This window comes from Marmota flaviventris, chromosome X (genome assembly GCF_047511675.1).
Source record: "Marmota flaviventris isolate mMarFla1 chromosome X, mMarFla1.hap1, whole genome shotgun sequence".
Classification (NCBI taxonomy): domain Eukaryota; kingdom Metazoa; phylum Chordata; class Mammalia; order Rodentia; family Sciuridae; genus Marmota; species Marmota flaviventris.
In genome coordinates, this window is record NC_092518.1 from 18,715,551 (window position 1) to 18,742,233 (window position 26,683).

At 35.0% G+C, this 26,683-nt stretch overlaps 1 protein-coding gene across 1 annotated transcript in view; it reads left to right on the top strand.

Moving 5' to 3' along the window:
- The window catches only part of Pola1 (DNA polymerase alpha 1, catalytic subunit), a 294,232-nt gene that overhangs the window by 172,392 nt on the left and 95,157 nt on the right, over nt 1-26,683 (top strand). The window contains exon 35 of the mRNA XM_027927441.2: nt 20,076-20,192. Coding sequence (XP_027783242.1) covers nt 20,076-20,192 — 117 coding nt within the window. The remainder of the gene's footprint in view (nt 1-20,075; nt 20,193-26,683) is intronic.

A 26,683-nucleotide genomic window follows, 5' to 3' on the forward strand; every position in this document is an offset into this window, starting at 1 on the left:
AAAGCACTTTTATGCTCCATTAAAGTTGAATTTGCCAAACTCTTACATCGCATTAACACAAGCTTTACTGGATAGATAAACGTGTTGTTCAAAGACTGACTTGAACTTTACCAAACTGCATATTAAGATTTTTATCTTTATACTTCTTATTTCTTAAATTATTTTAAAATAGACTAGTAAAATAGACTAGATTTACCCAAATGCGCTACTTTAATGACAAAATAAGTTTACCATCTGATTTTTAAAATTAATATTGATTATAAACTGATTATTTGAATATAAATCTAAAACGAATATCCTGAGCAATTAATTTTATCCTTTTCCATAGCTTTTTATTTTGGGGTACTCACCAGCAGTATATCACTGAACTATAGCCCCAGCCTTTTTAATTTTTATTTTGAGATAGGGCCTTGCTAAGTTGCTGAGATTGGCCTCAAAATTGTGATCCTCCTGCCCCAGTCTCCCAAATAGCTGGGATTACAAGTGTGTCACCACCATGTTCAACTTCATACTTTCTTGCATAGTATCAATTTGTCTGTAAAACTTTGACTTTATTTCTTAAGAATTTATACAAGTGATTTAATAATTTTGACAGTTATAATTTTTTATTCAAGTCCATTGTGTACCTTTGAAAATTCAGTATCTTCTTGATAATTTTAGTATGTTACATAATTTTTAAAAAAATATTTATATTTTAATTGTAGGTGGACACAATATCCTTATTTATTTTTATGTGGTGCTGAGGATCGAACCTAGGGCCTCACACATGCTAGGCGAGTGCTCTACTGCTGAGCCAGTACCCAGCCCTACATAAAAATTTTTGCCCTTTTCAGTGTTGTGGGTTTTAAAGTATACATGAGATATCTTCCTGTTTTCTATGAATGATTGTGTTACACTTTTTTGATTTTGTTTTATGAAGCTTTTAATTTAGGAATAATCTTTAAATATATATTCTTTTGACCTAGAGTTACTTAGAAAGTTCTAGTCTCATTTGTACCATACTCCCTAACAGTTATAGGGACATGGTTTTATCTTCTGAGTCTCCTTGGACTTGAGATTTGAATTTAATGTGTTTATTCTTCAGAGAGAATATAAACTAGTTTTCTATTTGAAATGTCTTTTTGTATTTTTTAATAATGAAACCTTTACAAAGTATGAGGTTTTATTTTATCAAAAAATATACACACGTGCCCTTTGTAAAGCAGTAATTTACATCAACATTTATAGTGAATTTGAAAAAATAGTTTAATGGTAACAAAAATACAATTTAATATCAAGCTAAATCTTTTTCAGCTCTCTTAGATTTTACTTTTTTAGCTGTTGAGTCACTAGGGCTTTTATTAAGAAGGAAAAAGCATTTTCAAGAAATTTTTTTTAAGGCAAACAAATTATACACACAGAGGGGAAAGGAGAACCTTTTATCTGCTTTGTGGAGGGAAAAATCCAAACAGTTATATGAAATATTTAGCAAGTTATTTTAATGTTACAGCTTTCCATTTCTGAGAGATCAATGGAACCTTGTTAGTAAGAAACTGTATTAACTTTGACTTCTAATGTAAAAATCTGCACTGAATTCATTTTTCACTAATTCACTTTCTTCTTGTCTCCTAGTGTTCCCATGACCTTTCAGAAATGTGTAGTTCATATTTTGTGCTGTACAAAAGCTGCTCCTTAGGTTGCATTGAATAACACGAAGTTGAATTACGAACATAATGGCAGTTCTCTGTGGCATTTCCAGTTCAAGCTTACTTTTAGTTTGCTAAATTCATAAGCGAAGTGTTTCTTTTTAATGTTGTCCATGTTAGGGAAAAGGTTAAATAATGCTGGGCAAATGAGAAGAGTCGTTTTGGTTATTTAGTAGAAGGTTATGTTCTCATACTTTCATTCCTTGGTCAGGGTAGATGATGAGCTAGATTATTTTGGAGCTTCCAGACAAGAATTAAATGGAAAATATTAATGGTCAGAGGATTCTTGTATCATTATACAATGAAACTAAGTCATTCCAGGATAAGAAATTTGGGACATGGCATGACTTCCCAAAGTTATATACTTTAAGAAGCCCTGAGAAGAGGCTAGCTAGCAACAACGTCTTTGAATTTTCTGAGAGATGTTGTTTCTGGCAGAAGCCTTGTTACCCATGAGAAAAAGAGTGATGAGGATTTTTTTTTTTATCTTCAGGCATCATCTCCCTAAAAGTATAGTTTCACTTGATATTTGTCTCTCATTAACCAACAAATCATATCTTTTGGTTATATTCCACATTTAATTAATGTCACCATAGAGTTGTCTCCTGTGAAAGAACATAGATATGGTGCACTGTCTTCCATTTTCTAGGTAATATGGATCAAATCATAATTCCCAAGTTGGCTATTGCTAGGCAGTGGCTCCACAGCAACCTGATGAAAATGTTTTATTAAGCATTCCCTTAAAGAAAAAATACCCACAAACACCACATTGTATATTGCAGGAAGAGAAGATACAGTTTGCATACATGCAGTTTGAGACATTGGTCTTGCACAGTTATCTTTTCATGAAAGAGACAGGCTAGGTGTTACTTGCATTACCCATGAGAACACACCCAAGGTTTGCATGGTGAAGAGTTTGCCCACGTGATGTAACCACTGAAACAGCAAGATGAGAGGAGAATTTGGAATTGATTTCTCCCTTTCCATTTTGCCACGGGGTTGCTTTATCTGTCTCTTGCAAAGGAGGCACAGTGAAGGAAGGCAGAGAAGGGCTTTTGGACTCCCAGGTAGCCTAGCCTGAAGGAAGCTGGAGTGTTCAGCCATCTGAAATACTCTTGGTATCAGAGAGTTTCATTCCATCTGATTAAAGTTAAAAGAATATTTTTTCAGCCCCCATAGTATATCAGACACCGTCCTAGGCCATAAGGGCTCAGAGTGCAATGATAGGAATCTAGCCTTTGCGGTCCAAGATGCTGACCTGTGTTTCTTTCCTCCATTCTCAAACATTTTGTCCTTCTGCTGTTTCTTTCCCCCATTCTCAAACATTTTGTCCTCCTTTATGTATGCATACTTGGACCTCTTTCTTCACCTGAAGTCATGCTTATCCTCTTGCACTACCAATCTCCCAAATAAAAAGAGCCATAACCGAAGTGTTGCAGTTGTGTTAGTATAGATCTAGCATGTTGTTTGCCCTTAGTAAGCATTCATCTGAAGAAAGTGATTCATAGATCTATGTCAAAAATATGACCCTCTGGAGGGTTTTCACTTTAAAAGTCACTTAAGTATCACTTTCATAATAATGATCCTGGTATGAGCAGTCTGGATATGAGGTGGGCTAGTTGAAAGTCCTTTCTGCTCAGTTTGCCAGCTAGAGTCATCAGTATTTTGTTGACACTCTTTAAGTGTAGCATTAGAGCAGAGAGTCTTCATCATTTCATACTTGTATATAAAATGCCTCAGGTATTTGACCACCTTGAAGCAGAGGACTTTTGTGTGTTCAATAAATGCTAGTCAGGTTTGTGGCCAGTGAGCATAATATCTCAGTCTTTCTTTCATCCTCAAAGAATTCATAAAATTCATCCTGTTACAAGTGGCTTTCCTTCCTTGATGATACTTTGAAGTCCAGCATGTAAAATGTAAATCTCTCTGCTGGCAACTAATATACAAGGCCTTCTGAGAGTGTTCCTAGGGAAGAAGAGTTGATTAGGTAAAAGACTTCTCTGTTCTTAGTAAATTAATGGCCTACTCCAGCCCCATTTTCTGCTTTCCTGAAGGAACACTCAGTGACAGTACTTATGGAGCAAAGTCAAATTCTTTAGATTTATTGTATAAAACATCAAATGAGGAGCTAAAGAGAATCTTTTTCTAATAGCATTTTCTAAGCCCTCAAGTGGAATTAAAAGTAGGGCAGTGGACTAGCAAGTGGACAGGCATTCCTAAAATCATCTAAGCATCCAAGGGAAGTTTATTCAGTTTACCACAGATGGGTCTGACATGAAAATAGATTCATGGGCTAGTTATAAGGTTCAGAGCAAGGCCAAGAGAACCTGGGAGGTGAAGTTGAAGAAGTTTTCTTTGAACCTGTTTCAGTAACATATGAAAACATCTCCTAAAGTGGAATATATTTTCCTCAGGGATCCTTTCCATATGCTTCTTGTGATTTAGAAATTGTAGAATATGTATTAAAAATCCTTAGTCAGAAAGGTATAAAGTATTTTCAGCTTTAAAAAGGATAGTACAATGGGCACAATGTCAGTATGTGGCAACAAATTGTATTTTTCTATATGTATATATTTAACCTTTTATCTGTCATTCTAGCACTCTACCTTAGCCTGGTTTCTATTTTTTACAACTTGATACAGTATGTCATTTAATGTCATGACTTATACTTATGAGAACTTACTGAAATAAATACATAACCACTTATCACAGCCATGCTGTGGAAGACTTGCTAAAACAGATTGTTGGGTGCCACCTGCAGAATGTCTGATTCTAGGTCTAGGGTGAGGCCATAGAGAATTGGTATTTCCAACAAGTTCATAGGTGCTGCTTATCTAGGAACCATATTTTAAGAACCACTACACTAGACATTCATTGATGCGTACTATTCAGCAATATTTGAATGAAAACAATAGTAACTAGAAGTTCTGGCTTAAAATGATGGAATAATGAGATTTAGGTAAGAGGATGTACTTTCAATGACAGGAACATGTATACATTTTACTTACCCTAATTATAAATGAGTCATGAAGACCTATGGGAAGCCATGTGTTCATTTTTAAAAAATCATGTCATAAAATTAAGAGTATTCTTGTACTTGGGGAAGACCTTACAACTATCTAGCCTGTTGTAGCACCCTTCTTTCTGAAAGAATAGGTCCCCAGAATTGAGATGTCTCCTAGGTTATATTGTTGGTTTTATTTTGTTTTGTTTTTTGATCCAGAGCTGGAGAAGTAATCAAATAATTAAGTTTAATTAAAATAAGACCTATGTAAGGGAAGGGAGATTTTAAGAGGACTATTTCCCCAAACACACAAGGAGCTATTTCAATATTTAGTCAGCTGTTTATTATCCTTAAACTAAATTCAGCACCAAAGTTGACTTTAGGCACTCTGAGACCAAAGGCCTCTATAGAATCCATAATTATTTTAATATTACTTTTTTATTTGGCTTAATTTGGATGTCTACAACTGAAGATTGTTAGAAAATATGCTGCGGGAGGCAGCCTGATGGAAATGTGGTCAATAAAAGTTTTAAAAGTGCTTGCCTGGCACGTGCAAGGCCCTGGGTTTGATTCTCAGAACCACATAAAGATAAATAAATAAATAAATAAAACAAAGGTATTACAAAGAAAAACATTTTTAAAAAGTTTTAAAAGTATTAGCCATTGTAATTAGATAAGAAAAAGAAATATATATATATATATATATATATATATATATATATAAAAAAAACTGTTATTTGCAGGTGGTTATAAGCCTGGAAAACCCAATGAAATCAGACAAAAAGAATATATTAGGGTTATTACAAAATTAATACGAAATCAGTAGCTTTGACCTATACAAGCAATAACCAGTTAGGAAATAGAATGAAAGAACTAAATTCTATTTATGTTAACAACTTAAAAAGATTAAATACCTAGGAGTAAATAAACTTAGTAAAAGTGATGTGTGTGTATATAAACTTTAAAATGTTGCTGAAGGACTTAAAAGAAGTCTATAGTAAATGAAAAACATATGTATTCTTAGCTATCTCAACTGATCAACATTTCAGGTTTGTCAGTTCACTAAGTTTATCCATAAATTTAAAGCTTCCTCAATTTTTAAAAAAAATCACATGAAAATTCTGACAAAGAGAATGACCCATGTGTCCTACCAGTTATGCAGTTTTTAGAAATTTAAGGTTGTTAAAAACATTTTGTGTAATAGATCCAAAATTGCATTTAATATTTGTAAAGGAATGGTTCATATCAGTACGTAGTAAGTCATCTGGAAAAATATAACTGAATTTCTTCCTTGCTCTTCAATATTAAAACAAATTCCAGATGGATCAAAAAATTACCTAGAAAAAATACTATAAAAGTAATGAACTTTTAACAGTCTTGGAGTTGGGAAGAGTTTTTTTTTTTTTTTTAATAGACTTTAATTTTAGAACAGTTCACAACAAAATTGAGAAGCAAATACATAGATTTCCCATAGATTCCCTGCTCCCACACATGTATAGTCTCCCCCATTATAAACATCCCCCACCCTAGTGGTACATTTGTTACAGTTGATCAATCTATACTGATACATCACTATCACCCAAAGTCCATAGTTTGGTTCAGTCTTGGTGTTGTATATTTTGTAAGTTTGGGCAAATGTGTCAATCATGATAGTATCATGCAGAGTAATTTCGCTGCCCTAAATGTTATCTGTGCTTCAGCTATCTGAGATTTTTCTTGAAATGATACAAAATTTGGAATTCAAAAAGGAAAATATCAAGAAATTTGATACAAATTTAAAAATAAGAATTTCTTCAATGCAAATATATGCACATACATAGTATAAAGTCAAAAGAAGTAATGAACTGGGGAAAATGTTTGCAACGCATGTTAACAAATAGGAGCTAATTTCCTTCGCATACATAAAGCACTCTTGCAAATCAAGGAGAAAAAGACTAACAACCTAGTAGAAAAATGGATAAAGGACAGGAAGAGGCAATTCTTAAATATAGAAATGCCAGGGTCTTACAAGCATAAGTAGAGATGTTCAACCTTACTCTCAGTTTCAGAAGTCATATGACTTTAATTTTTCACTTGTCAGAGATCCAAAATTTTAGATAATATGCAATGTGTGCTATGGTGTGGGGAAAGAACCATCTCATACGCTGTTGGTGAATGTGAAAATTGATACATTCTCCTTGGTCAGCAATTGGGCAACATCTGTCAAAAAATTTGTTAATGAACTTTGCAGTTCCAGTTTAGTTATCCATACAGATGTATAGTACTTACAGGTATTATTAAAGGTACTATTAAAGATGGATGTGGTGGCACACACATCTGTAATCCCAGCTACTCAGGAGGCTGAGGAAAGAAGATCACAAGTTTGAAGCCAACCTGGGCAACTTAGTGAGACCCTGTCTCAAAATAGAAAATAAAAAAAGTCTAGGGATGTAACTCAGTAGTAGAGCACCCCTGGGTTCAGTCCCCAATAATGCAAAAAAAAAAAAAAAGTACTGTTAGAAGGCTAACAAGGAATGCATCATTATCAGTAGTAATAAGAGACTAAAAAGAATCCAATTGTTCATCAAGAGGATTCATTAAATTATTAACAGTCATATGATAGGGTTCTGCACAGACATTAAAAAACATTGCAGAGAGGGCTGGGGCTTAGCAGTATAGAGCGCTCGCCTAGCTTGGATGAGGCGCAGGATTTGATCCTTAGCACCACATAAAAATAAATAAATAAAGATATTTTGTCAAACTACAGCTAAAAAAATATTTTTAAAAAAAGTTGCAGATCTCTATTACTCAGAGGGCAAAATTCCCTCTTTGTAAGTGAAAAAGCAGATTTTAGCAGTGTATATGATCCACTTGTATTTTTTTTAAAAAGGGAGGGATAGTTATAAATAATAATTTATATAACCCAATGTATCCAAGATATTACTTCAATCTATAATGAGTAAAAAAAAAAATCAATGAACTATTTTGTGTTCTCTTTTTTAAAACTAAGTCTTTGATGGCTGGGGATGTGGCTCAAGTGGTAGCGCGCTCGCCTGGCATGCGTGCGGCCTGGGTTCGATCCTCAGCACCACATACAAAACAAAGATGTTGTGTCTGCCGATAACTAAAAAATAAATATTAAAAAATTCTCTCTCTCACACACACACTCTTTCTTTAAAAAAAAAACTAAGTCTTTGACATTCACTGCATATTTTGAACTTGTAACACATCTCAGTTTGGAGTAGCCACATTCCAAGTGCTCAAGGCCCACAAACAGCTACTGACTCATATATTGAGCAGCATATGTAGAGACTATAAACAGTACTGAACTAGACATTCAGCCCAAACACCATATGAGAGTGTGAAAGGTAATTTACTTTTTCCTGGGCCTCATTTCTGTCAATTATTAAGTTTTAGACCAGAGCTCTGAAGTTCCTTTCACATTTAAAATGTAGGGTTTAAGTATATTGCTTCATATTACTTTTCAAAGTAAAAAAAAAAGTAATTGTGGTCACTTTTCATAGACACTGGTTTTCACCAGCACTCCTAAAATTCTGTGATTCTATGTGAAGCACATTTTATATTTCAGGGACTGTATTATTGCTGTTAGAGTAAGATTCTTTTTTTTTAAAGGAAGAATGCTAATAAACTATATCTATATCTATATCTATATATATATATATATATATATATATATATATATATGATGTAAACTGTTTAGGAATTGGTTAGTTCTTTTAGTAGAAGCAAATCATATTTGAGGCTTTGATAATTCTCATTTTACATGGAGAACCTGGAAGAATTAAGAGTTACGCACATAAAAAATATCTAGAGAAAGAATAAATATTGGAGGGGAAAGAGTTGAGAGAGAAGGTTTGTTAAGTATAGTTCTTTTGTATACAGTTCCTTGTTCAGAAGATGATAACCAGTAGGAATAGAGTGAGAATAATGTAGAACAGTGGTTCTCAACCTTGGTTACATATTAGAAAACACTTGAGGAGCTTTTTAAAATCCCGGTGCTCATTGTATTTCCCAGACTGGTGCTTCTCAAAGTGAGGTCCCTAAGCCATAAGCAGCAGCAGTATCACCTGGGAACTTGTTAAAGTTGCAATTTCTTGGGTCCCATCTAAGATGTGAACCGGAAATTCTGGGGATAATGACCAGCCATCTGTGTTGTATTACTCCTTTGGTGATCCCAATGTGCAACCAAAGTTGAAAATTTAAGAGCAAGAATAATTTGAGAGAGATAGCAGATGGGTTTTAATGTTCAATGCCAGCTTCCATCCTGTAGCAACCATGGTGACAGAGTTGGAGAAGGAACGCAATACAGCTGCAAGGTGTTTACCATTCCTGATTTGTGGATTTGAATAATGTTATGGGAGGTTGGATGTTGTGATTCCTTGTAGATGAGCTTATCTAAACAAAAGAAGTCAAGAAGCATCCTAACAAATTGATAGAAAGAAGAAAAGAAACTCACTAGAACCAAAGCCATGAATGGTTGCGGGGAGTGCAAGAATATTAGGTAGAATGTCAAAAATGAAGAAATTCTGGATAGAGTATAAAAATGTAATAAATGAGAGTTTCTTAAAGAAGTTCAAGTATCATGGAGATTTTAGGCACACTTTATGATTCTATTTGATCAAAAAAAGTACTGAAGGCTTGTTCACCCCTTTATCATTGGGCATTAAAGAATACAGTTTCTTTTAACATTTAGACTTTTGATAGAAGTGTACTTAATACAGGTATGGTAAATTCACAATGAGTTAATAAGCCAAAAAATAAAGCATATTTTCAAAGTATAAAGATATTGTTACTGAGAAGGAGTTAATGTGTCACATAATTTTGATTTCTACTGCTCAAGAGAACTCACAGTATCTATAATTTTGGAGGCATATTCTGAAGAATGTTACATTGTGATTTCTCTATGTTGAATCACAGAGATGTGTGTGGGAATTTTCAGCCCTCACAAATAAGAATGAACCGTTATAATGCAGGCTCATTTGATTTTTTCAAAAGTTAGGGGAAATATTCAGATCATTTCAGATACTCTCCTTTGGCTCTTCCTCCTTAGGAGGCAGATGAAGGAAAGCAGGCTGGGCTGTGAACAGAATGCATCTGCAGCTGCTTGTCTCTCGAGATCTCGGCAGTATAACTTCTGTGAGCCCTTTCTGTGTGTATTTTTCTTTTCTCATCCCCGAATACTACATTTTGCATGAGAAAGTCAGATTTGATAATTTACAAAAAGCTAGACATTATAGCAGAATTTGTGTCTCTTAGGAAGAAAAGCACCCCTTTACTATAAAATAGAACCTGCCTTTCATATCTGAGTTAAAAAATTCTGCTGTAACTTTTCCAGTCATTTATTATTGAAAAGATTGTAATGCTGTTTGTAAGACTGCTTATCTGCTAAAAATATGAGTTTGATTTTTGCGTTAATTCCTGAGTACTCAATTTATATTTTTAGATTGTTTTGTGAATTGGGATCTCTGAGTATAAAGTGGTTTTCAATACATTGGATTTTGTTGAACATCTTCCTCAAATTGCAAACAAATGCATTTTAACAGCTTTTTGGACAGTTCCACAGTTAATAATTTCTTTATAAGAACAATGTATGGTTTATTATTATGATCATCATTATTTTCTCATCTCATGTTCTGGCATTTAAATTATGAAACTTCATCTCGGCATGTGGACTTACCTTGTGTTGCCAAGAGGAAACACAGTGGCTTTTCTGCAAAGCTAAATAGTTTTTACTTTATTGTCTGCTACGAAACAGCTGCTGATACCAGGAAAATGCCGTCTCATCATTGGGCCTGGGGTGTCCAAAAAAGGCAGGAAAAAAATGACTGTAGCTCCCTGTCTGCCCTGGCACTCTCCTCCTTTCTCTCGTTTTCATTGCGGTGAAGAGCAGGAGAACAATATTCTGCAATTAAGGATTCCATTAAGTTGAAGAAAAGAGCAAATGGGGGATGTTTGTTCTCCAAGCTGAAAAAATTTGTCTGGGGTGGGGGAGATAGTGGTAGTGGTATAGAGAGAGGTGGGTGGAGAGACGAAGTCAGGGCTGTTTGTTGAATATACTGTTAAGGACTGTTACCATCCTAATTAATCAAGTTAGAAATTACAGCTGTAGTCGGTTTCCCCCCAATTCTTGTTATCAATTTTCTTCTCTTTTGAGACAAAGCAAATATAAATTTTGTGTTCATTTGTCATTCGTTCTTTGACTTCAGCATCTCTGAAAATAACAATGTAGCACAAAAGCCCAGTATTTACCTAGTTGTAATGTGGGTTGCCATGGTGTTTTGCAAATTATTGCAATTATGTTCACCATGCGAGTCGCCCTTGGTAACTGGCGAAAAAACTGATAATCCTGTTTTGAACAAAAGGTCAAATTGCTGAATAGAAAGTCTTGATTAACTAAAAGATGTACAAAGTGGAATTATTTCCTACCATTCAGAAATAGTTCTTGATCGGGTTTGGGGGAGGGGGTGAGTAAGTACATCTGATTACTGAAGTACAAAGCATTGAAAGGATGTTGTCTTGAGCCTTTCATGTAGTCTTAATGGTGGCTTTTTTGTCAAATTTACCCATTTGCGGCATTGAAAGAGGCAGCTGCATTTAAGCTGGAGAGACGGTGCTTTTTCAAGAGTTCAGTGCATGGAAAGTTCTCAGCAGTATCTGCAGTTTACTAGTAGCCCCTGGTCTATTAAAACTGATGTGCCGCATTTGAGCCCATTGCTCTCGGTACTTGTGAACCCCTCTGGCTGATGATCTAATAAAGTGCTCTTACTGGACAATCTCTGATCAGCTACTTAAAAAGGAGGCTGGGGGAGGGGGCAGGAGGCAGAAGCCTCACAGGCAGTCAGACTTGGTGCAGGCCGGAAGAGAGGAGAGTGGCTTAAATAGAAAGGGTTGTCATGATGATGATCTGTGCTAAGGCATTTTCCATGGGGTTTTGGGTTTTTTGCCCCAAACCTCCCAAACTGTGGATCACTTTTTTTTTCTAGTAGGAAATCCTTATTTTATTTAAAGTTGGATAAGATTCAGAGTGTCTTTTTGAAATATTAAAATCCACCTTGCATTTGTTTCTTAAGTTAGGGGCATCCAGAAAATCTATAATCCTGTTTATGTAAAACCAAAAGTTTCCCATGTTACTACTAAAAGATCAGATGGATTTCATCTCTTTTCAGTCTGGCAGAGCATCTGGGGCAGTAAATTTTGGAGTAAGGGGATTCTTCTTTTTTGTAATGACCACCTGAAAAATCAGTTCTCAAAACTTTTGAGAGTGTGTGAAAATGGCATGAAAGCAAAGCAAACCTTAACAAGTTTGTGGGTTTACATTCTGCATCACCTAGCAACCCCCTGGCTCAGCCAGATCTCTTGTCTACCCTTAGTTCTGTTTGCAGACTATTCAAACGGCCCTTCGAAACCATGAAAGATATTCAGTTTCATTAGTACCATTCTCAAGGAGAAAATAATTAAAGTTAAATGAACAAACATTGCCTGGTGATGGTTTGAACTCCTTTCTGATTTTAAGATGGCCTTTGTGGCAACTGCATAGAAAATTCAGTTTTAACATTTGTTGTTAGTTACCCAAAGGCATAACACATTAAACCATACTAGCAAATACTAGTCTACCAACAAACAAAAAGTAAAAACTACTTTTAGCTGGATTTAAGCAAAGAGCAAATCTTTTGGTAATAAGGGTCTAAGCATACCCTCCTGATTGAATTTTTTATTTGATTCCTACCCCAGGACATCTCAGTTGATCTGTGTGCACACTGAATAAAGGCAGGGGAAAGGGTGTGGGGAATAAGGCACCTCTCTTTAAACTGATTTATTACTTACCTTCAGAGATTTCTCCATCATAAAGATCATATTCCTATAAAAGACTTTGCATTTTAGTGAGTTGCTCAATAACTGATTCCAATACCAATAATACCTGCCCTGCCACTTTTTACTTCTTATGTGATTAAGTTGACCTATTTTTGAAATTTTGCCTTTAGTAGGAGATTTTTTTAAAAAAAATGGTATTTTTTTCTTGTGCTCCTCCCCCCCCATAAGGATATTCCCTGAAAATTCATCTTGGCAATAATCAAACATGGGATACAGCTCAGAATATTTTTCAGATGTGTTAGTGATTCAACTACAGTGAAAACTCTTGGCAAAAATTGTCTCTTCTTTCTTTAATAATAGTTTTCTGATCATAAAAGCAGTATATGCTTGTGGTAGAAAATTTTAGAAAATATAGAAACAGAAGAAGAAACCACCTTAATACAAGTGATGGCATTTTGGAGTAATTCCTTCCAGTCTTTCTTTCTGTGTTCAAATTGATGAAACTGAACCTTGAATTTATGTTTAAAGTTTATTCACTATCATGTGTACATAGCTAAGGTGGTGTTTTTTTCAAGAATAAAGTCTTGAGAGGCAGGGACAGTGATTAAAGTAATGAACAATTTTTCTTAGAGGTTTCATCACTAAAATATTGATATATGTACCAAAGTAACCATTTTACTGTATCTCATTCCATTTTATTCTTTCCTCCTTTTCCTTGTTGAAATGACTATATGCCTTCACTGACACATCCACTTATAACCATTCTTGTTGGAAAGTTGGACATTCATCGCAGTTGGAATATTACATCCCCAAGTCACTTGTAGCTTCACATAGGGAAAAAGTCTTTTATGAAAAGATTTGTAATACAATAGAGATGAATGGAATGTGGAGAGGAAAATGCTTTCAGTTTCTCACATAAAGTGAAAGCAGGGTGGCTATGAAATCTTGTGTTCTTATTATTTGTATTTTGTTAGATCTCTAATATCCACAGTACATGGCTGGGTTGCATGAGCTCTTTGTGCTTTGTTGACAGTTGACAGACAAAGCAAAATTATTCCTGAAGGAAGGTACTGTGTACTTAGTTGTGACCTATTATAGCCTAAGAATGTAGCTGGCTTTTGAGTTGGATGAATAGGGAGAGTATTTTATAGAATAGTCTTGAATATACTAAGAGAGGTTTTTAGCTGCCCATACAGAAAGATACATGTCCTCTATTGAACTTTTTTCCCCCCAAAATGTAATTTTCCATATAAAGTCATTTTAAGTATATTTTTCCCAGTTGCTTACATGGAGACAATTTTAACTGTTCTAGTATTGTCCTACAGTGGTAAAATACAATTGCTGGTAATTGTTGGCTTTCTGTGCTCACAGTATAGCAGGAGAAGATGGCTTGCATGGGGCTCTTTAATGTACCTCAGGTACATCTTCTGATGCTCAAGCTCTGATTGCAAATTAAAATAGCAAGACTATGGTATTGGATTTGATGTGAGGCAAAGCAGACCAAGTTGCTAATTTATCATGTAATATACAATTGCTGAGGTTGGAATTTGTCCACTTGTAGTGCTATTCTATGTGTTTAAATGAGGACTGCTGTTTGCATCTAACCTATCATAACAGTTTGGGAGTGCTCCATTATCCTTTCAGCAAACTGATGGCAGAGTCTGGTCTTCGCGCAAATGATAAGATCAATAAGTTTCAAATAACTTGGATGAAATGACATATGACTGCTCATTTAAAGAGATGTCTAACTTAAAAAATCAATTTTAATAATATTTAAAATTCTTACATTGACCGACAAGGCACTTTCCACTTCTGTTTTGTTTGATAATTTTGTTTAAAATATTTTTGTATTAACTTTGGTGAATAGTTAGTTTATATATTTATTTTTCCTGATTTTTCATCTCCTACCCTGGCACCTCTCTGAGACTTAATAATCACTCTTTGACATGCCAGCATGCTACAGTGTAGAAGATTTAGCTTTAAAAGCAAAATTATGTTCCTGTTAAAACTTCCCCTGGAGATCTTAAGGAAATTTTCTCCCCATTTTGGGTGCAAATGTGGGTCAGAAAGCAATTTGTTTTTTGATATTTCTGGAAATCCCAAATCACAACATGTCATTCTTCAAAAGCAGCTGTGGGCCCATACTGTGCACTATCTATAAGAAGACCCATTTTTTTTTTTTATACTGGGGATAATTCCGTGACAGAAAAATGTGGCTGCAAGGGAACCCCAGGACATTTATAAATGCTTTTGGGTGAAAAGAGAATCTGATGTTCTTGGAGTGCATTATAGCTTGGGGGAGAGGTGTAGTTAATGGGCATTAACAGACACTAATAATGATATGATGAATTCTGAAAACACACATATGCTAACACGCGTTGTCCTGTGACCCTTCTTCTGCATTCCTGGAAAGCCATTACAATTTGAACTAAATTATGTATTGTGGAAGAACTGTGTTGTCCCTTGAAAATTCCTGTGAATGCTAAAATAAAGCAAAGACCACCTCCTCTTCCCTCACTTTATTCTGCCACCTATAACTTCAAATCAAGTATAGTTCTATCAGGAACAACTTAAGGAAAATTTCACTTATGTTGACTACATAGATGTAATATTTTACAGCTAAATTGAGAAAGTTCCACCTAATCATATCATTTATCCATTTGTAGTTCTCCATTTTGTAATAACATCTGCTGGAAGATGACCAAGCTCTCTCTTGGTTACAGTAGCACACCTTTAATGTGCATTGTCAACTGTAGTTCACCTGTGATCTTCCTCAATACCTTTACTGAACATTTTTGAGTTTTCTTATTTGATCCTCTGAACAACCTTAACAGAATAAGTATTTTCACCTCCTTGTTTATAGATGAGGAAACTCTCAGGGAGAGTAGACTCAGGGATTGAATGGGTTTGGTGATTTACACAAAATAGCTCACGCACAAATGAGAGTACAGTTTTGTTTTTTTTTTTATCACCTCAGTTTTGCAGTATTCACTGATTGTGAACCTTTTCCCTAGAGACTAGGAAGGGCACTACCAGATTCAAAGCAGATCATTCCCCAGGGACTGACTGACCAGTTAAGGGAGATAAAACAAGATGTTAAGATAAGGTGGTTAAGAGACAGTACACAGCAATGTGTGCTCAGTATCAGATGTGATAGAGGGAGAAGTTCCTGTGGGTTGGAGAAATCTCACAGAAGAGGAATGGAACTGATATTCAAGGAATAGACATTCTAAACAGATATTCTGCTGCATAAGCAAAGATAAGGAGGTGAAAATGAACAAAATGTAGCGAGGACTGTGACAAAACCAATTCAATGTGGAAGAGAGTTTTGTGTTGAGAATGATAAGTTTTAAAGAACTGAAAACCAGACCACCAAGTTTGTTCTTTACTATGGAGGGTATACAATTAGATGATGGGATGGGGATCTGTGGAAAACTACACCTGGCAACTCTTTACACTGGGTGTGGGAGAGAAAAGGGCTGGGGGAACCAGGTAGGAGAGTACTGCAGTAGAACAACTTCAGGTCTATGTCTGGTGAGGTTGATGGTAATGGGACTATAGAGGAAAGACGAGTGGACAGAAATGGTGACTGATTGGGAATGGAAGAATGACCCACCATGTATTGAAGTCCACAGTATGAAAACTACTGTGAATTATTGTTTTTAATGAATTTTAGACCCAAGCTTTATTGTTTTTCATAAACTTGCTTCTTTGCATTTTATTTTATTGATTCTGCTTATTCATTTATTCAAAAGATATTTTTGAGGGCCTACTATGCATCACATTTCCAAATATTGATGATTTCTCTGTGTATACATCCTTCTAAAAATACAGATGTACACAAATAAGACAGTTTGTGTTTAAGGTGCAACTACCAGGAACGCCTCAGTTACAAGTGGAAATCGATCCCTTTTTAGCATGTGCAGACAGAAACCATTTTAGTTGAGGTCTCAGAAATATAATTTAGCAATCAGAACCAATCAGTATTTGACACAATTTCATACACAATGATTTTAAGGAATTAGTGATGCTGAAATTAAAGCAACAGGTGATAGAGCTTTGCATGTTTTGGTAAATGTTTTGCTATTGGACAGCTATCTTCACCTCTTTTGAACCTTCTAATTATAAACCTGATGAGGTAGGCAACTGAAAATTTAATAGTCTCATTCCTCTTGGTTATGACAATTTGCATGTAGTGTAACGTAATAAAACAACATATTTGTATGGCAGACAACCTTACAGTGATCCTAGAGATTTTTATTAAAACCAGACTTTTTTATAGGTCAGGCTTCCATTGACTTGGTAATGTAGACTTGTGCTATGCATTTTTGTTCCCCAAAGCAGGAAATGAAAATATTTAGTTTTGTATTTATAAGTGATAATTCAAAGTGAATTTATACACTATTCATATTTTTATTTGCTTTGTTTCTGTCACTCTTAAGAGGCAAAAATTCGCTGAGATCTTGTAACATTTGCACCATTATGGAATACTTTCAGTGACCTGGCACATTGATTTTTAACAACACAAATGTTTCTTAGAGGTTAGATTTAGCATGGTTGAAACATTTGTTGAGGGAACAAGGGGTTAACCAAAATGAACTAGACCAAATTGAATTGAAGCAAAGCATATATTGAATATGATTAGGGCCTATTTCCTCCATAGAAGTGTTTTGTTTAAAATACACCACAGCCAAAAGCTTAATTATCAAAATAAAACAAGAGGCATAAAGAGTTACAGGCTTCTAATATTTTTTTCAGCCCCAGTTCCCTTCACACAGTTATCAGCATGTTTAATTTCCATGCATAATAGCACTAGTTATTGTTGTCATTTGTAAAGGGAGATTAACAGATAGTAAGTACAAACAAACCCAAATAAGCACTGAATAGAGAGGTGACAAAGAAAAAAAGACCTCTTTAATGTTAATTATAACTGGTAGGAAGTCTAGACAAATTATATTATCTGTTTTCTATATGATTTGAAAGGACATTTAGTTAGTAACTCTGTCACAGATAGAGTTAGGTATTTGCTTTTAAAAGCAGGTGAAATGACAACTTAGCATCTCCCTGGTTGGCAGCTCACCCAGTGAGTCCTGAGGTGATAGTAAATTGATGGAATCAAGTTTCAAAAACATCTGAAAAGAACTTTAGTTTTTGGAACATTAAATTTTAAAAACTAAAAAAAAAATGATTTTCACTTCCCAGTTGTATTCTAGTACTTGATAATTTGTCTCAAAACATGTTAGTTATTACCTGTCTGCTTGCTAATTTTGAATATTGTTTAAGATTGAATGAATTATGGCTATGGTTGGCATTGTTAACTGACTCACATACTCCAAAGTAATATAAAGCCTCATATATAAAATATAATGTAACAAACTCAAATGAATGATAGAGGAGTGGTTCACTCCTGTATTTTTCATATGTGGTTTGCTTGAAGTTTACTGTTTATTATTATGTCTTCATGGGTAATTTCAGAAACAACCAGTCTTACCTTTAGGGTTTATAATTACATTTAAAATTTAATACCTGTTTCTGCTGACAGCTCCACTATTCCCTACTCTATTCCCCATGCTTGAACAGGCTAAACCAAAGTATCTTATTTCTTTTCTCTTTGTATTTCTCTGTGTGTGTCTGTTTGTCCCCACCCCCTCCCTCCCTTCCTCCCACCTACCCATGCTGGTATATTTTGGTGAGGAAGAAAAGAAAAAAAAAAGATAGGAACCTAACGTGTGCTAGGCAAACTCTCTACCTCTGAGCTGTACCCCTAACCTGTTTCTTTCATTCTGATGGGCCAGTTGTGAGTTGCAATCTTGACCTAACAGCTTTTTTTGGAGGAAACATAATATATATCAATAAACTCTACATGTTAATTGTAAAAGTATCTGAGTTTCAGAAATATGAAAATATAAATTTCTTCAAATTTAAAAAATGTGGTTAATGGGTCCTAGGAATTGGAATAAACAGTTGACTCAGAACCACTGTTTCTTTATTCTGGTTCATGGTCTTTTATTGTGGTAGTAGTAGTTTGTTTCAAACATAACTCTATCCCTTCTCTATATTGTTTAACCTTTATACTCAGTACCAAGTTGTGTGGAACCAACTGTAAATTCTAATCAATACAGAATTGCTCTTAGTCTTACATGTGTGTAGATCATGCTTTCCTATTTAGATTATAAATTCTTGAAATTCTGTGCCAGAAGCCCCTTTGCTTACTCCCCACAATATTTAATATAATTTTGGGCATATATTACAAGTTTCATAAGGACTTATTGAGACTCTCCACCTGCAAATTTCAAATTAAGTAGTTTAACTTAAAATAGTTTAGCTTGTTGAATGAAGATAGGAATGAAGTTTCTATGAATGTATTGACTAGATTAATTTAAGATTCTTTAAAGGTAGCATTTTTTAAGTCAAAAAGTTCTACTGTGCTCTTTCCTTTTCTGTAAAAGCCTTAAAATGGAGCCGGAACAACTAATTCTTGGTACTTTACCTTGTGTTTGGTTGTACCTACTTCCAAGGAGAGCCTATTCCTGAGGAATGAGTCAAGCAAAATAACAGTGAATGAAGACATCCTTTAGATTTGCATTAACACCACTTGGAAAGTAGACTAAAGTATGTAACATAATTAAACAACACTCATGTGTATACTGCTCTTAACAAGGGGGAAAAGATAGGCTATTCAGGCTAGAAATAGGGAATAGGGTCATGTGTTATAGATTACACAGCATAACTCTTTCTGGTCTCCATTCTTTGGTATATATAATTCTTCTTGCCCAAGTTATCTTTCTTCCCTTCTCCATCTGTGCAACATCCACTCACTCTTCAAGTTCAGAAGTTGTCATCTCTCAAAATACTCCAAGATTTACAGATGGTCAGGTCATTACTTGTCACCCTGCAGGTGGGACTGCCCCAAGATGAGGGCACATACCTTGCCCGCCTTTATTATATCCCAACCCCTCACTTTACACTCACCTGATTATGATACCTCTGTAGCAAACCTCTAGAAAACAGTGACCCTTCAAAGTTGTCCTTGAAAACATGGCAGTCAGTTCTATGCTTCCAGAGAATATGTATAGAAGAATCTGTTTTAGTTTTAAATAAACAAATGCTTGCTCTTATTAAGTTGCTGTTTTGCAACAAGAATAGTTCTAAGCACTTTTGTGTGTGTGTGGTACTGGGGATTGAACCCAGGGTCTTGTATATGCTATTCAAGCCTCTACAACTGAGCTACATCCCCAGCCTAGTTATAAGCACTTTTATTGTTACAGCAATCCTATAAGGTAAATACTCTTGTCGTACCCATTTTACAAACTAAACACAACAATTTAATTAAGCACCTGGCACTCGGCTATTGGGAAGGTCATTTGTTTCTATGCCTTACACTCTTGGTAATGGGTTTAGTGCATGAATCTTAACATGTTTAGAGAGAAAGTTAACTAGAACTATTTTAGAATCTCTAAGAAAGTTTTGAATAAAATGAGTTTACCTTAATAACAAAAGTGTTTATTATTTGGGGTTTTTTTTTTTTTTTGATGCTGGTGATAAGACTGAAACTTTTTCTTTTTTCTCTCCAGGGCTGGTTGATATGTGAGGAGGCAGCATGTCGCAATCGAACTCGGCATCTTCCCCTTCAATTCTCCCGAAATGGTCCTCTTTGTCCAGCATGCATGAAAGCTATACTTAAACCTGAGGTAACAGTCTCATAATTCTAAAGAACTATATAGAAGGGGGGCTGTTTGCCCATCTCTTAGCTCTGGGAAGTAGATACTATATATTTGCCCTGTGGAGACACCCTACTACCAAACTCACATATTTTCATGTGCATCTGAGGGATAAGGTATATTCCCATTAGTGACTCCCAATTGGGGAGTAGAGAGTCTGGAAACTGTCTAGTAATTGAGATGCCTTCCCTCTGTTGCCCACTTTGAACATCATGGATCCAAGCAGTATTTTCCAAACTAGTAGGAAGATACTTCACAGGTCTTCCGAACAGAAAATATTTTATGATCAAGTACCGTCTAACAGAGGCTGAGCTTGCCAAAATGAAATAGCCCATTGCAGATCTTCTCAGAACCTGTAATATAATAATGTGCAATCTCTTATTAATATAGGGCTATAACACTTCACTTTCCAAGTTTACTAGCCCAAGGATTTGGAAGGTTTTGGTGAGAAGATGATGATATTTGGGAACCTGATATTTATTTACTTATTTTTTAATGCAGAGACAGGGGTCTGCAACCAAGTTTTGACTTGAAATCTTCACTGAAAAGGTTTTATATACAGGCTAATTTTAGGAAAATATTTTCTTTTAAAGTTCAAATGGCTTTTTATTTTAAGATAATATAGCATTATTTTACAAAAATTGGCAAGAAGTCAGAAATGGCAAATAGCTTCTACCATTGTATATTCCCTTGTTCTTTTGTATATCTATAGGGTTTTTTTATTGGTTATAGTCATATTGAAAATATGCTTTTATATTTTATCATTTGCCAGTCATATTTCTGTGTTGCTACTTCATTTGCAGTACCAAAAGGCATAAACAGAATTTAGGAGTATGTCTCACTGGAACTTGAGCACTATTTCACTTGCCTGTAATCCCAGTAACTTGGGAGGCTGAAACAGGGGGATCACAAATTCAAGGCCAGCCTCAGCAACTTAGCAAAACTGTCTCAAAATTAAAAAAAATAAGTAAAAAGGGGTGGAGATGTAGCTTAGTGGTAAAGCACTCCTAGGTTCATTCCTAGTACCAGGAAAAAAAGAATATTTCTCATTGAATATTTTCAGCCTGAAAATTTTATGATAAATATTTTCCTGGTTAAATGATTTTCTTTCTTAATTTAAAATATTTCTTTAGGGCAATTGTTTTTTGTACTGGGCACTGAACTCAGGGACACTTAACCACTGAACTACATCCCCAGCCCATTTTTTTTTTTTTAATTTGAAGCAAGGTCTTGCTAAATTGCTGAGGCTACTTTTGAACTTGCGATCCTCCTGCCTCAGCCTCTCAAGTGGCTGGGATCACAGAAGTGAAGGATAAATTCTTATCAATAGTACATATCAAGGTGCCTAAGCATAACATAGTCATGATTCCTATGGCCAAATTGCTTTCCTAATGGGTTATACCAATTATACTGTATACCAATACTTTATGAGTATATCAGTTTGGCCATAATCTTTCCAGCATGTGGATATTATTATACCTTTACTTTTAACTAATTTGATAAATATTAAATGTTCCATGCCTTAAATTTTATATACCTTTGATAATTAGTGGAGTGTTTTTTTAAAATGTGGAACATGAGAATTAGCTGTCATAGTGAACTCTTTTTATGTCAGTCTCATCTTGAGACTTGCATCAGCAGGAGCAAAAAAAGAGAGAGAGTGTGTGTGTGTGTGTGTGTGTGTACGTGTATGTATACACACACACGCACACACATATATGTATAAATAAAATGACTCATCAATCCAGTTGTAGGTTCTAGGGGAATCACCTTCTTGAACTGGTGCTGCCTTTGAGACTTTAAATATCTAATTCATCAAGACAAGTTTAATGAAATTGAATTACTTCCTAGAAAGTCAGCCAGTTTTGGGATTCCATTTTTGGTGAGAGAAGGTAAAAGAAAAATATGTAGTTGTTAGATTGTTACACTTCTGATAAATATTAATGATATTCCTGTTAGTGGTTTAGTATATGAATTCAATTATCTTTTGTGATTTATTGTCATTTTATAATGAGTAAACCAACACCGGCATTTCAAAGTGACTTGTGTTTTTCTTTATATCTTTGTCCTTTTCAAAACTTGACATTTTAGGCTGATGTTTATCAAGGTTATCAGCTGCACTTCCCAGGGAGAAGATTTCATAGATTAGCTGTTCAGGGCATGACCCTCTGAAGTAACTCAGTTTCACAGCATCCTGATTAGTGACACTGTCCTTAGCCGTTCCTCATGGGGACCTTAACAGTGGTATTCTGCTCACTTTTCTTTTTTTTTTTGATATATCAACCAGTGTATTTATTGCATTGTTATTTATTGCACCAACAGCAGAGAAGAGAAAGGGGGAAAAGAAATTGTTAGATAAGCCATGTACCTATTTAAACACTTAAGTTATGCTTAATAAGCACATTTGTTTTTACAGAAAAATATTTTAAATGTATTGCTACATCAATCAATCAATCAAGATATGGTTTATGTCATATAATTGAATTGGTAATAATAAGTATGTGCAGAAAGAGGTTTAAAATGGTTTTTTTATGAGGGTTCTTCTGGTTGCAGCTAATGGAGATTTCCTCGAGTTATTCTAAAAATTGTGTCTCATCATAAGAGTCCACATGAAGATAAAGAATATAGGAATCTTAATACAAATGAAAACTTTATTGATCTTTGTATGGTGTGTCTGCTCACTTTTCTGTACTCTATTTCAGTTGCTAATGATGAATGAAGAATTTTTCAATTCTATTTGTAAGGTTCCTGAACTTTGCTTATAGGAGTAAATATGTATCTTTCCAGAGTCTCCAAAAGAAGTTAGACAAGGGACAGAATCATTGTAATTACCATAGGGTTTTCCAAAACATGTATTTTACAAGATTATGCTCATCTGGGTCTTAAGCTCTCAGTTGCTTAATTAAATAAACACCTAACTATCCTAGGCACTTTACTAGGTGGTGGGTATATATTATTAATGAACAGGATATTTCCTTATTTATAAAATTAGTTTAACATTATGTAGATTGTATAAAATGGAAATCTGTGGGAAAAAGAAGACTTATGTAAATTTTTATTTGGACGAAACAGCATACATTCCAAATACTAGACTGGTGGGGACTTGAAATATAGTGTTCAAGTTTGTGTTGGTAAAGCATTAACCTCAATGTGTTAGTCTCATCCTCATATAATAAATCTATTCTCATTTAGTCCTGGGTTGCAGTTGACTTGAGTGCTGTCCAGAATCAACTTGAAATATGAAAGCTGTCTCTCCTTCTGGTTCATGTTGCCAGTGTTGTGAGAAGAAAGGTGAAGCAGTTTTGTTCCCAGAGTTTTAGACATGTCCCTTCTCTTCTCAGATACTTTAAATATTTATCTATGTATTAGTAAAAATTTTTAAGCTCATGAGAATTTAACAGTATACAAGCTACTGCTTGTTAAAATATTTTGAGTATTTTCTGCTATTTAGGAATCACCTCTAAATACAGAAATGAAAAAAATTTGATGCATATTTAAGTTACTAAGTCAATAGGACTCTTTTTTCACACTGGTGATAACTCTAGGACTTACCCAAGTTAGACAATAAATATTTTAATATCTCTATTTTAAGGACATGTTTTTGGCTTTTTAATGTGGCCAAATGTGTATGCGTATGAGCTAAACCACAGGGGAGTCTGTATTATGTAATTCACCAAAATTAGTCTTTCATTGTAGAACTAAGACTTCAAACCAAGTTGAACTTTTTCTCATTAACATTTTTACTTTTGATGTGGAGCTGAGAAAATGTCTACAGTGACTCCCTGGGTCATGGTAAAAATAATTTGTGAAATTGGACTGTCCCTGGGGCAGGAACATTTTGGTGGAGCTTTTTGTTCAGCTGTTTAATCAGCTAAGTTTCTGAGAAAAGTACAGAAATGGCTTCCAGTCCTACTTTGGGACATTCCTATGGTTTCTCACATGATCATCTATTGTAAAATTGATAAAAAAAAATCTGTTATAACAAATTTACCATTATATGACTTCTGTCCTTCAATGGAAAGTGGCAATTATGAATTTATAATTATCACATTATAATTTCAAAATGACTATAACTGAACAAATTATTGATTTGATAAGTAAAAGAGGGATGGTGAGCATGTCTCCAAGTTACATTGTCAGTATCTTATTTCCACATAAGAAGAAAACACAAAAATAAATGTCATCTATTTAGGTAATGAGTTGTATAAGAAGATAACCTTAGAACTATGATAGAAAGTCTTAAACATCTTTTTCCGAGTCATTGGTACTTCTCCAGTAGAGAAAGGGATTTGACCATGAAGGGTCTTTTTCATGATTTTGATGTGGCTTTTTTGATGCAAGGAGATTACTAAGTTCTGTATACAGCTTCTTTTACCACCAAGTAGGTACTAGCCTTTTTTTAACATAGTTTTTTATGCTTTTTTCTATCATGGTGAAATGCATATAACATAAAATCAACTATTTTAAAGTATACAGTGCAGTAGCTTTTAGTACATTCACAGTGTTGTACAGCTACCACCTCTATCTAGTACCAAAACATTTCATCAACTCAGATGAAAACCCTGTACCCATTAAGCGGTTGTTCTTTATTTACACCTCCATCTAGCCCCTGGAAACTACTTAACTGCTTTCTGTCTATTGATTCGTTATTCTGAATATTTCATATAAACAGCTTCTTTCTCCTAGCATGAAGCTCACCCATGTTGTAACATGTATCAGTATTTCATTGTTTTTGTGGCCAAATAATATTCCATTTAACAGATAGATATGCATCCATTGATGGATATTTGGGTTGCTTCTTTCAGTGTATTCTTAAAAGTTTATTTATTTTATTTTGCATGAGGTAGAAAGGTCTTGCATTTGGCCTGAATTTGTGTCTTGTAGCTTACTCACTGGTCCTACTTAAGCTGAGCAGTATTTTACGAGGCTAGGCTGATCTCTTCCTCTATCCTTTACTTCAGCAAGCACTTATTCTGCACCTGTTTTACGCCTGTTGTATGAATTTGTATCCTGATGAAATGAAGAGTCCAAAATTCTATGCAGGACTTCAAGTATTCTCACTAGTGCTCATATGGAGAATAACAACCCTGCCACTGCCACCTTTTTTGGTAGTGAATTTCATTTGCGTTTCTTTGGAATTTTCTGGGCATCTATATTCACATTGTGTTCTATTTTGAGCATTATGTATACTAAAACATGTTTTTCAGACACAAAGAACACAAATTAACTTTTAATACATGGAAGAAATCCAGGTGTGAACTATCCAGGATTGCTCTCGTGGCTCCATAGTGTCATTGGGGCAGAGACTCTTCTTGCCCTTCCATGAGTCCATCATCAGCAGTGCCAGGCTTCCATCCTCAAGGTCACCCCATGGTCCAAGGAGGCTGCACAAGCTCCTTCAGGCTATCACAGAGTACAAAATGGAGAAAGGGCTGAAGGGCCAAAAGGATGTACCTTAGCTAATTCAATTCTTTAAGCAGTTTCCTAGATGTCCCACCCAACACTCCCATTTACATTTCGTGGGTCAGAAGTTAGTCATAGGGAGATAACTGCTCTTTTATTTCTAAAGTGAAAGAGTAGACTGGGTATTGGGGGCCAACCAGCACTCTTTGCAACAGAGACCTTCCAGTGAACTCCATTAAATGTCCCCTTGCTGGTCTCGGCCCATCACTCTCCTATTGTCAGTTTTTTTGGATTCTGGTTCTTCTATGTGTCCAGCCTTTTGGCTTCTGCAGTTTTTGATGCTGTGATTAACCTTCTCCCTGTTGTCTTCTCTAAAATATTGATTAAAATGTTAAGGTACATTAATGCACATACCAGTGGATAGATGCCTTCTTCCAGGTGGACACTGCTCCATTTTAATCAGCACCCTTTGTGTGGGAGTGTTCTACCGGGTGCTAATTATCTTTGTTTCTAGCTTGTAATTCTCCATAAGGGTTTTACCCAAAGATTTCTTCTGCTGATGGTGTCATGATTTTATAATTATATTGGCCCTTAGACAGAGAAATCTTGGATCTATCCCCTTTGATGATCTGGTATTTTAATCAGCATATTTAAAATAATGTGCTTTCTTTTATTCATTCTACATTGAAAGCCAGTTGCTCGAAGAGAGGGGTCATCTAATTTTTTTAAAGTATAGTTTTGGTAATTGGGCTAAAAAGAATGTGTCTGACTCCATATAAGGATCCAAGTTAAAGAGTCTTCACTAAGTATGGGAGTGATAAGACAGGGCCATCCATAGTAATAAATCATGGACTATAGTGTGGTTTGCTGATAAATGTTAACTAATTAGAACCACAAAAGTAATTATTATACCATGGACCAGAAATAAACTAGAGGTGACCTATTATTGGAAATTTTGTGCAATTTTCAATCACCCATAGTAGAAAGATGGAAAACCACAAAAAAAGGGAAAACATAGATCCTACCTATAATTGGCCTGTATTCTAATGAAGGAGGTA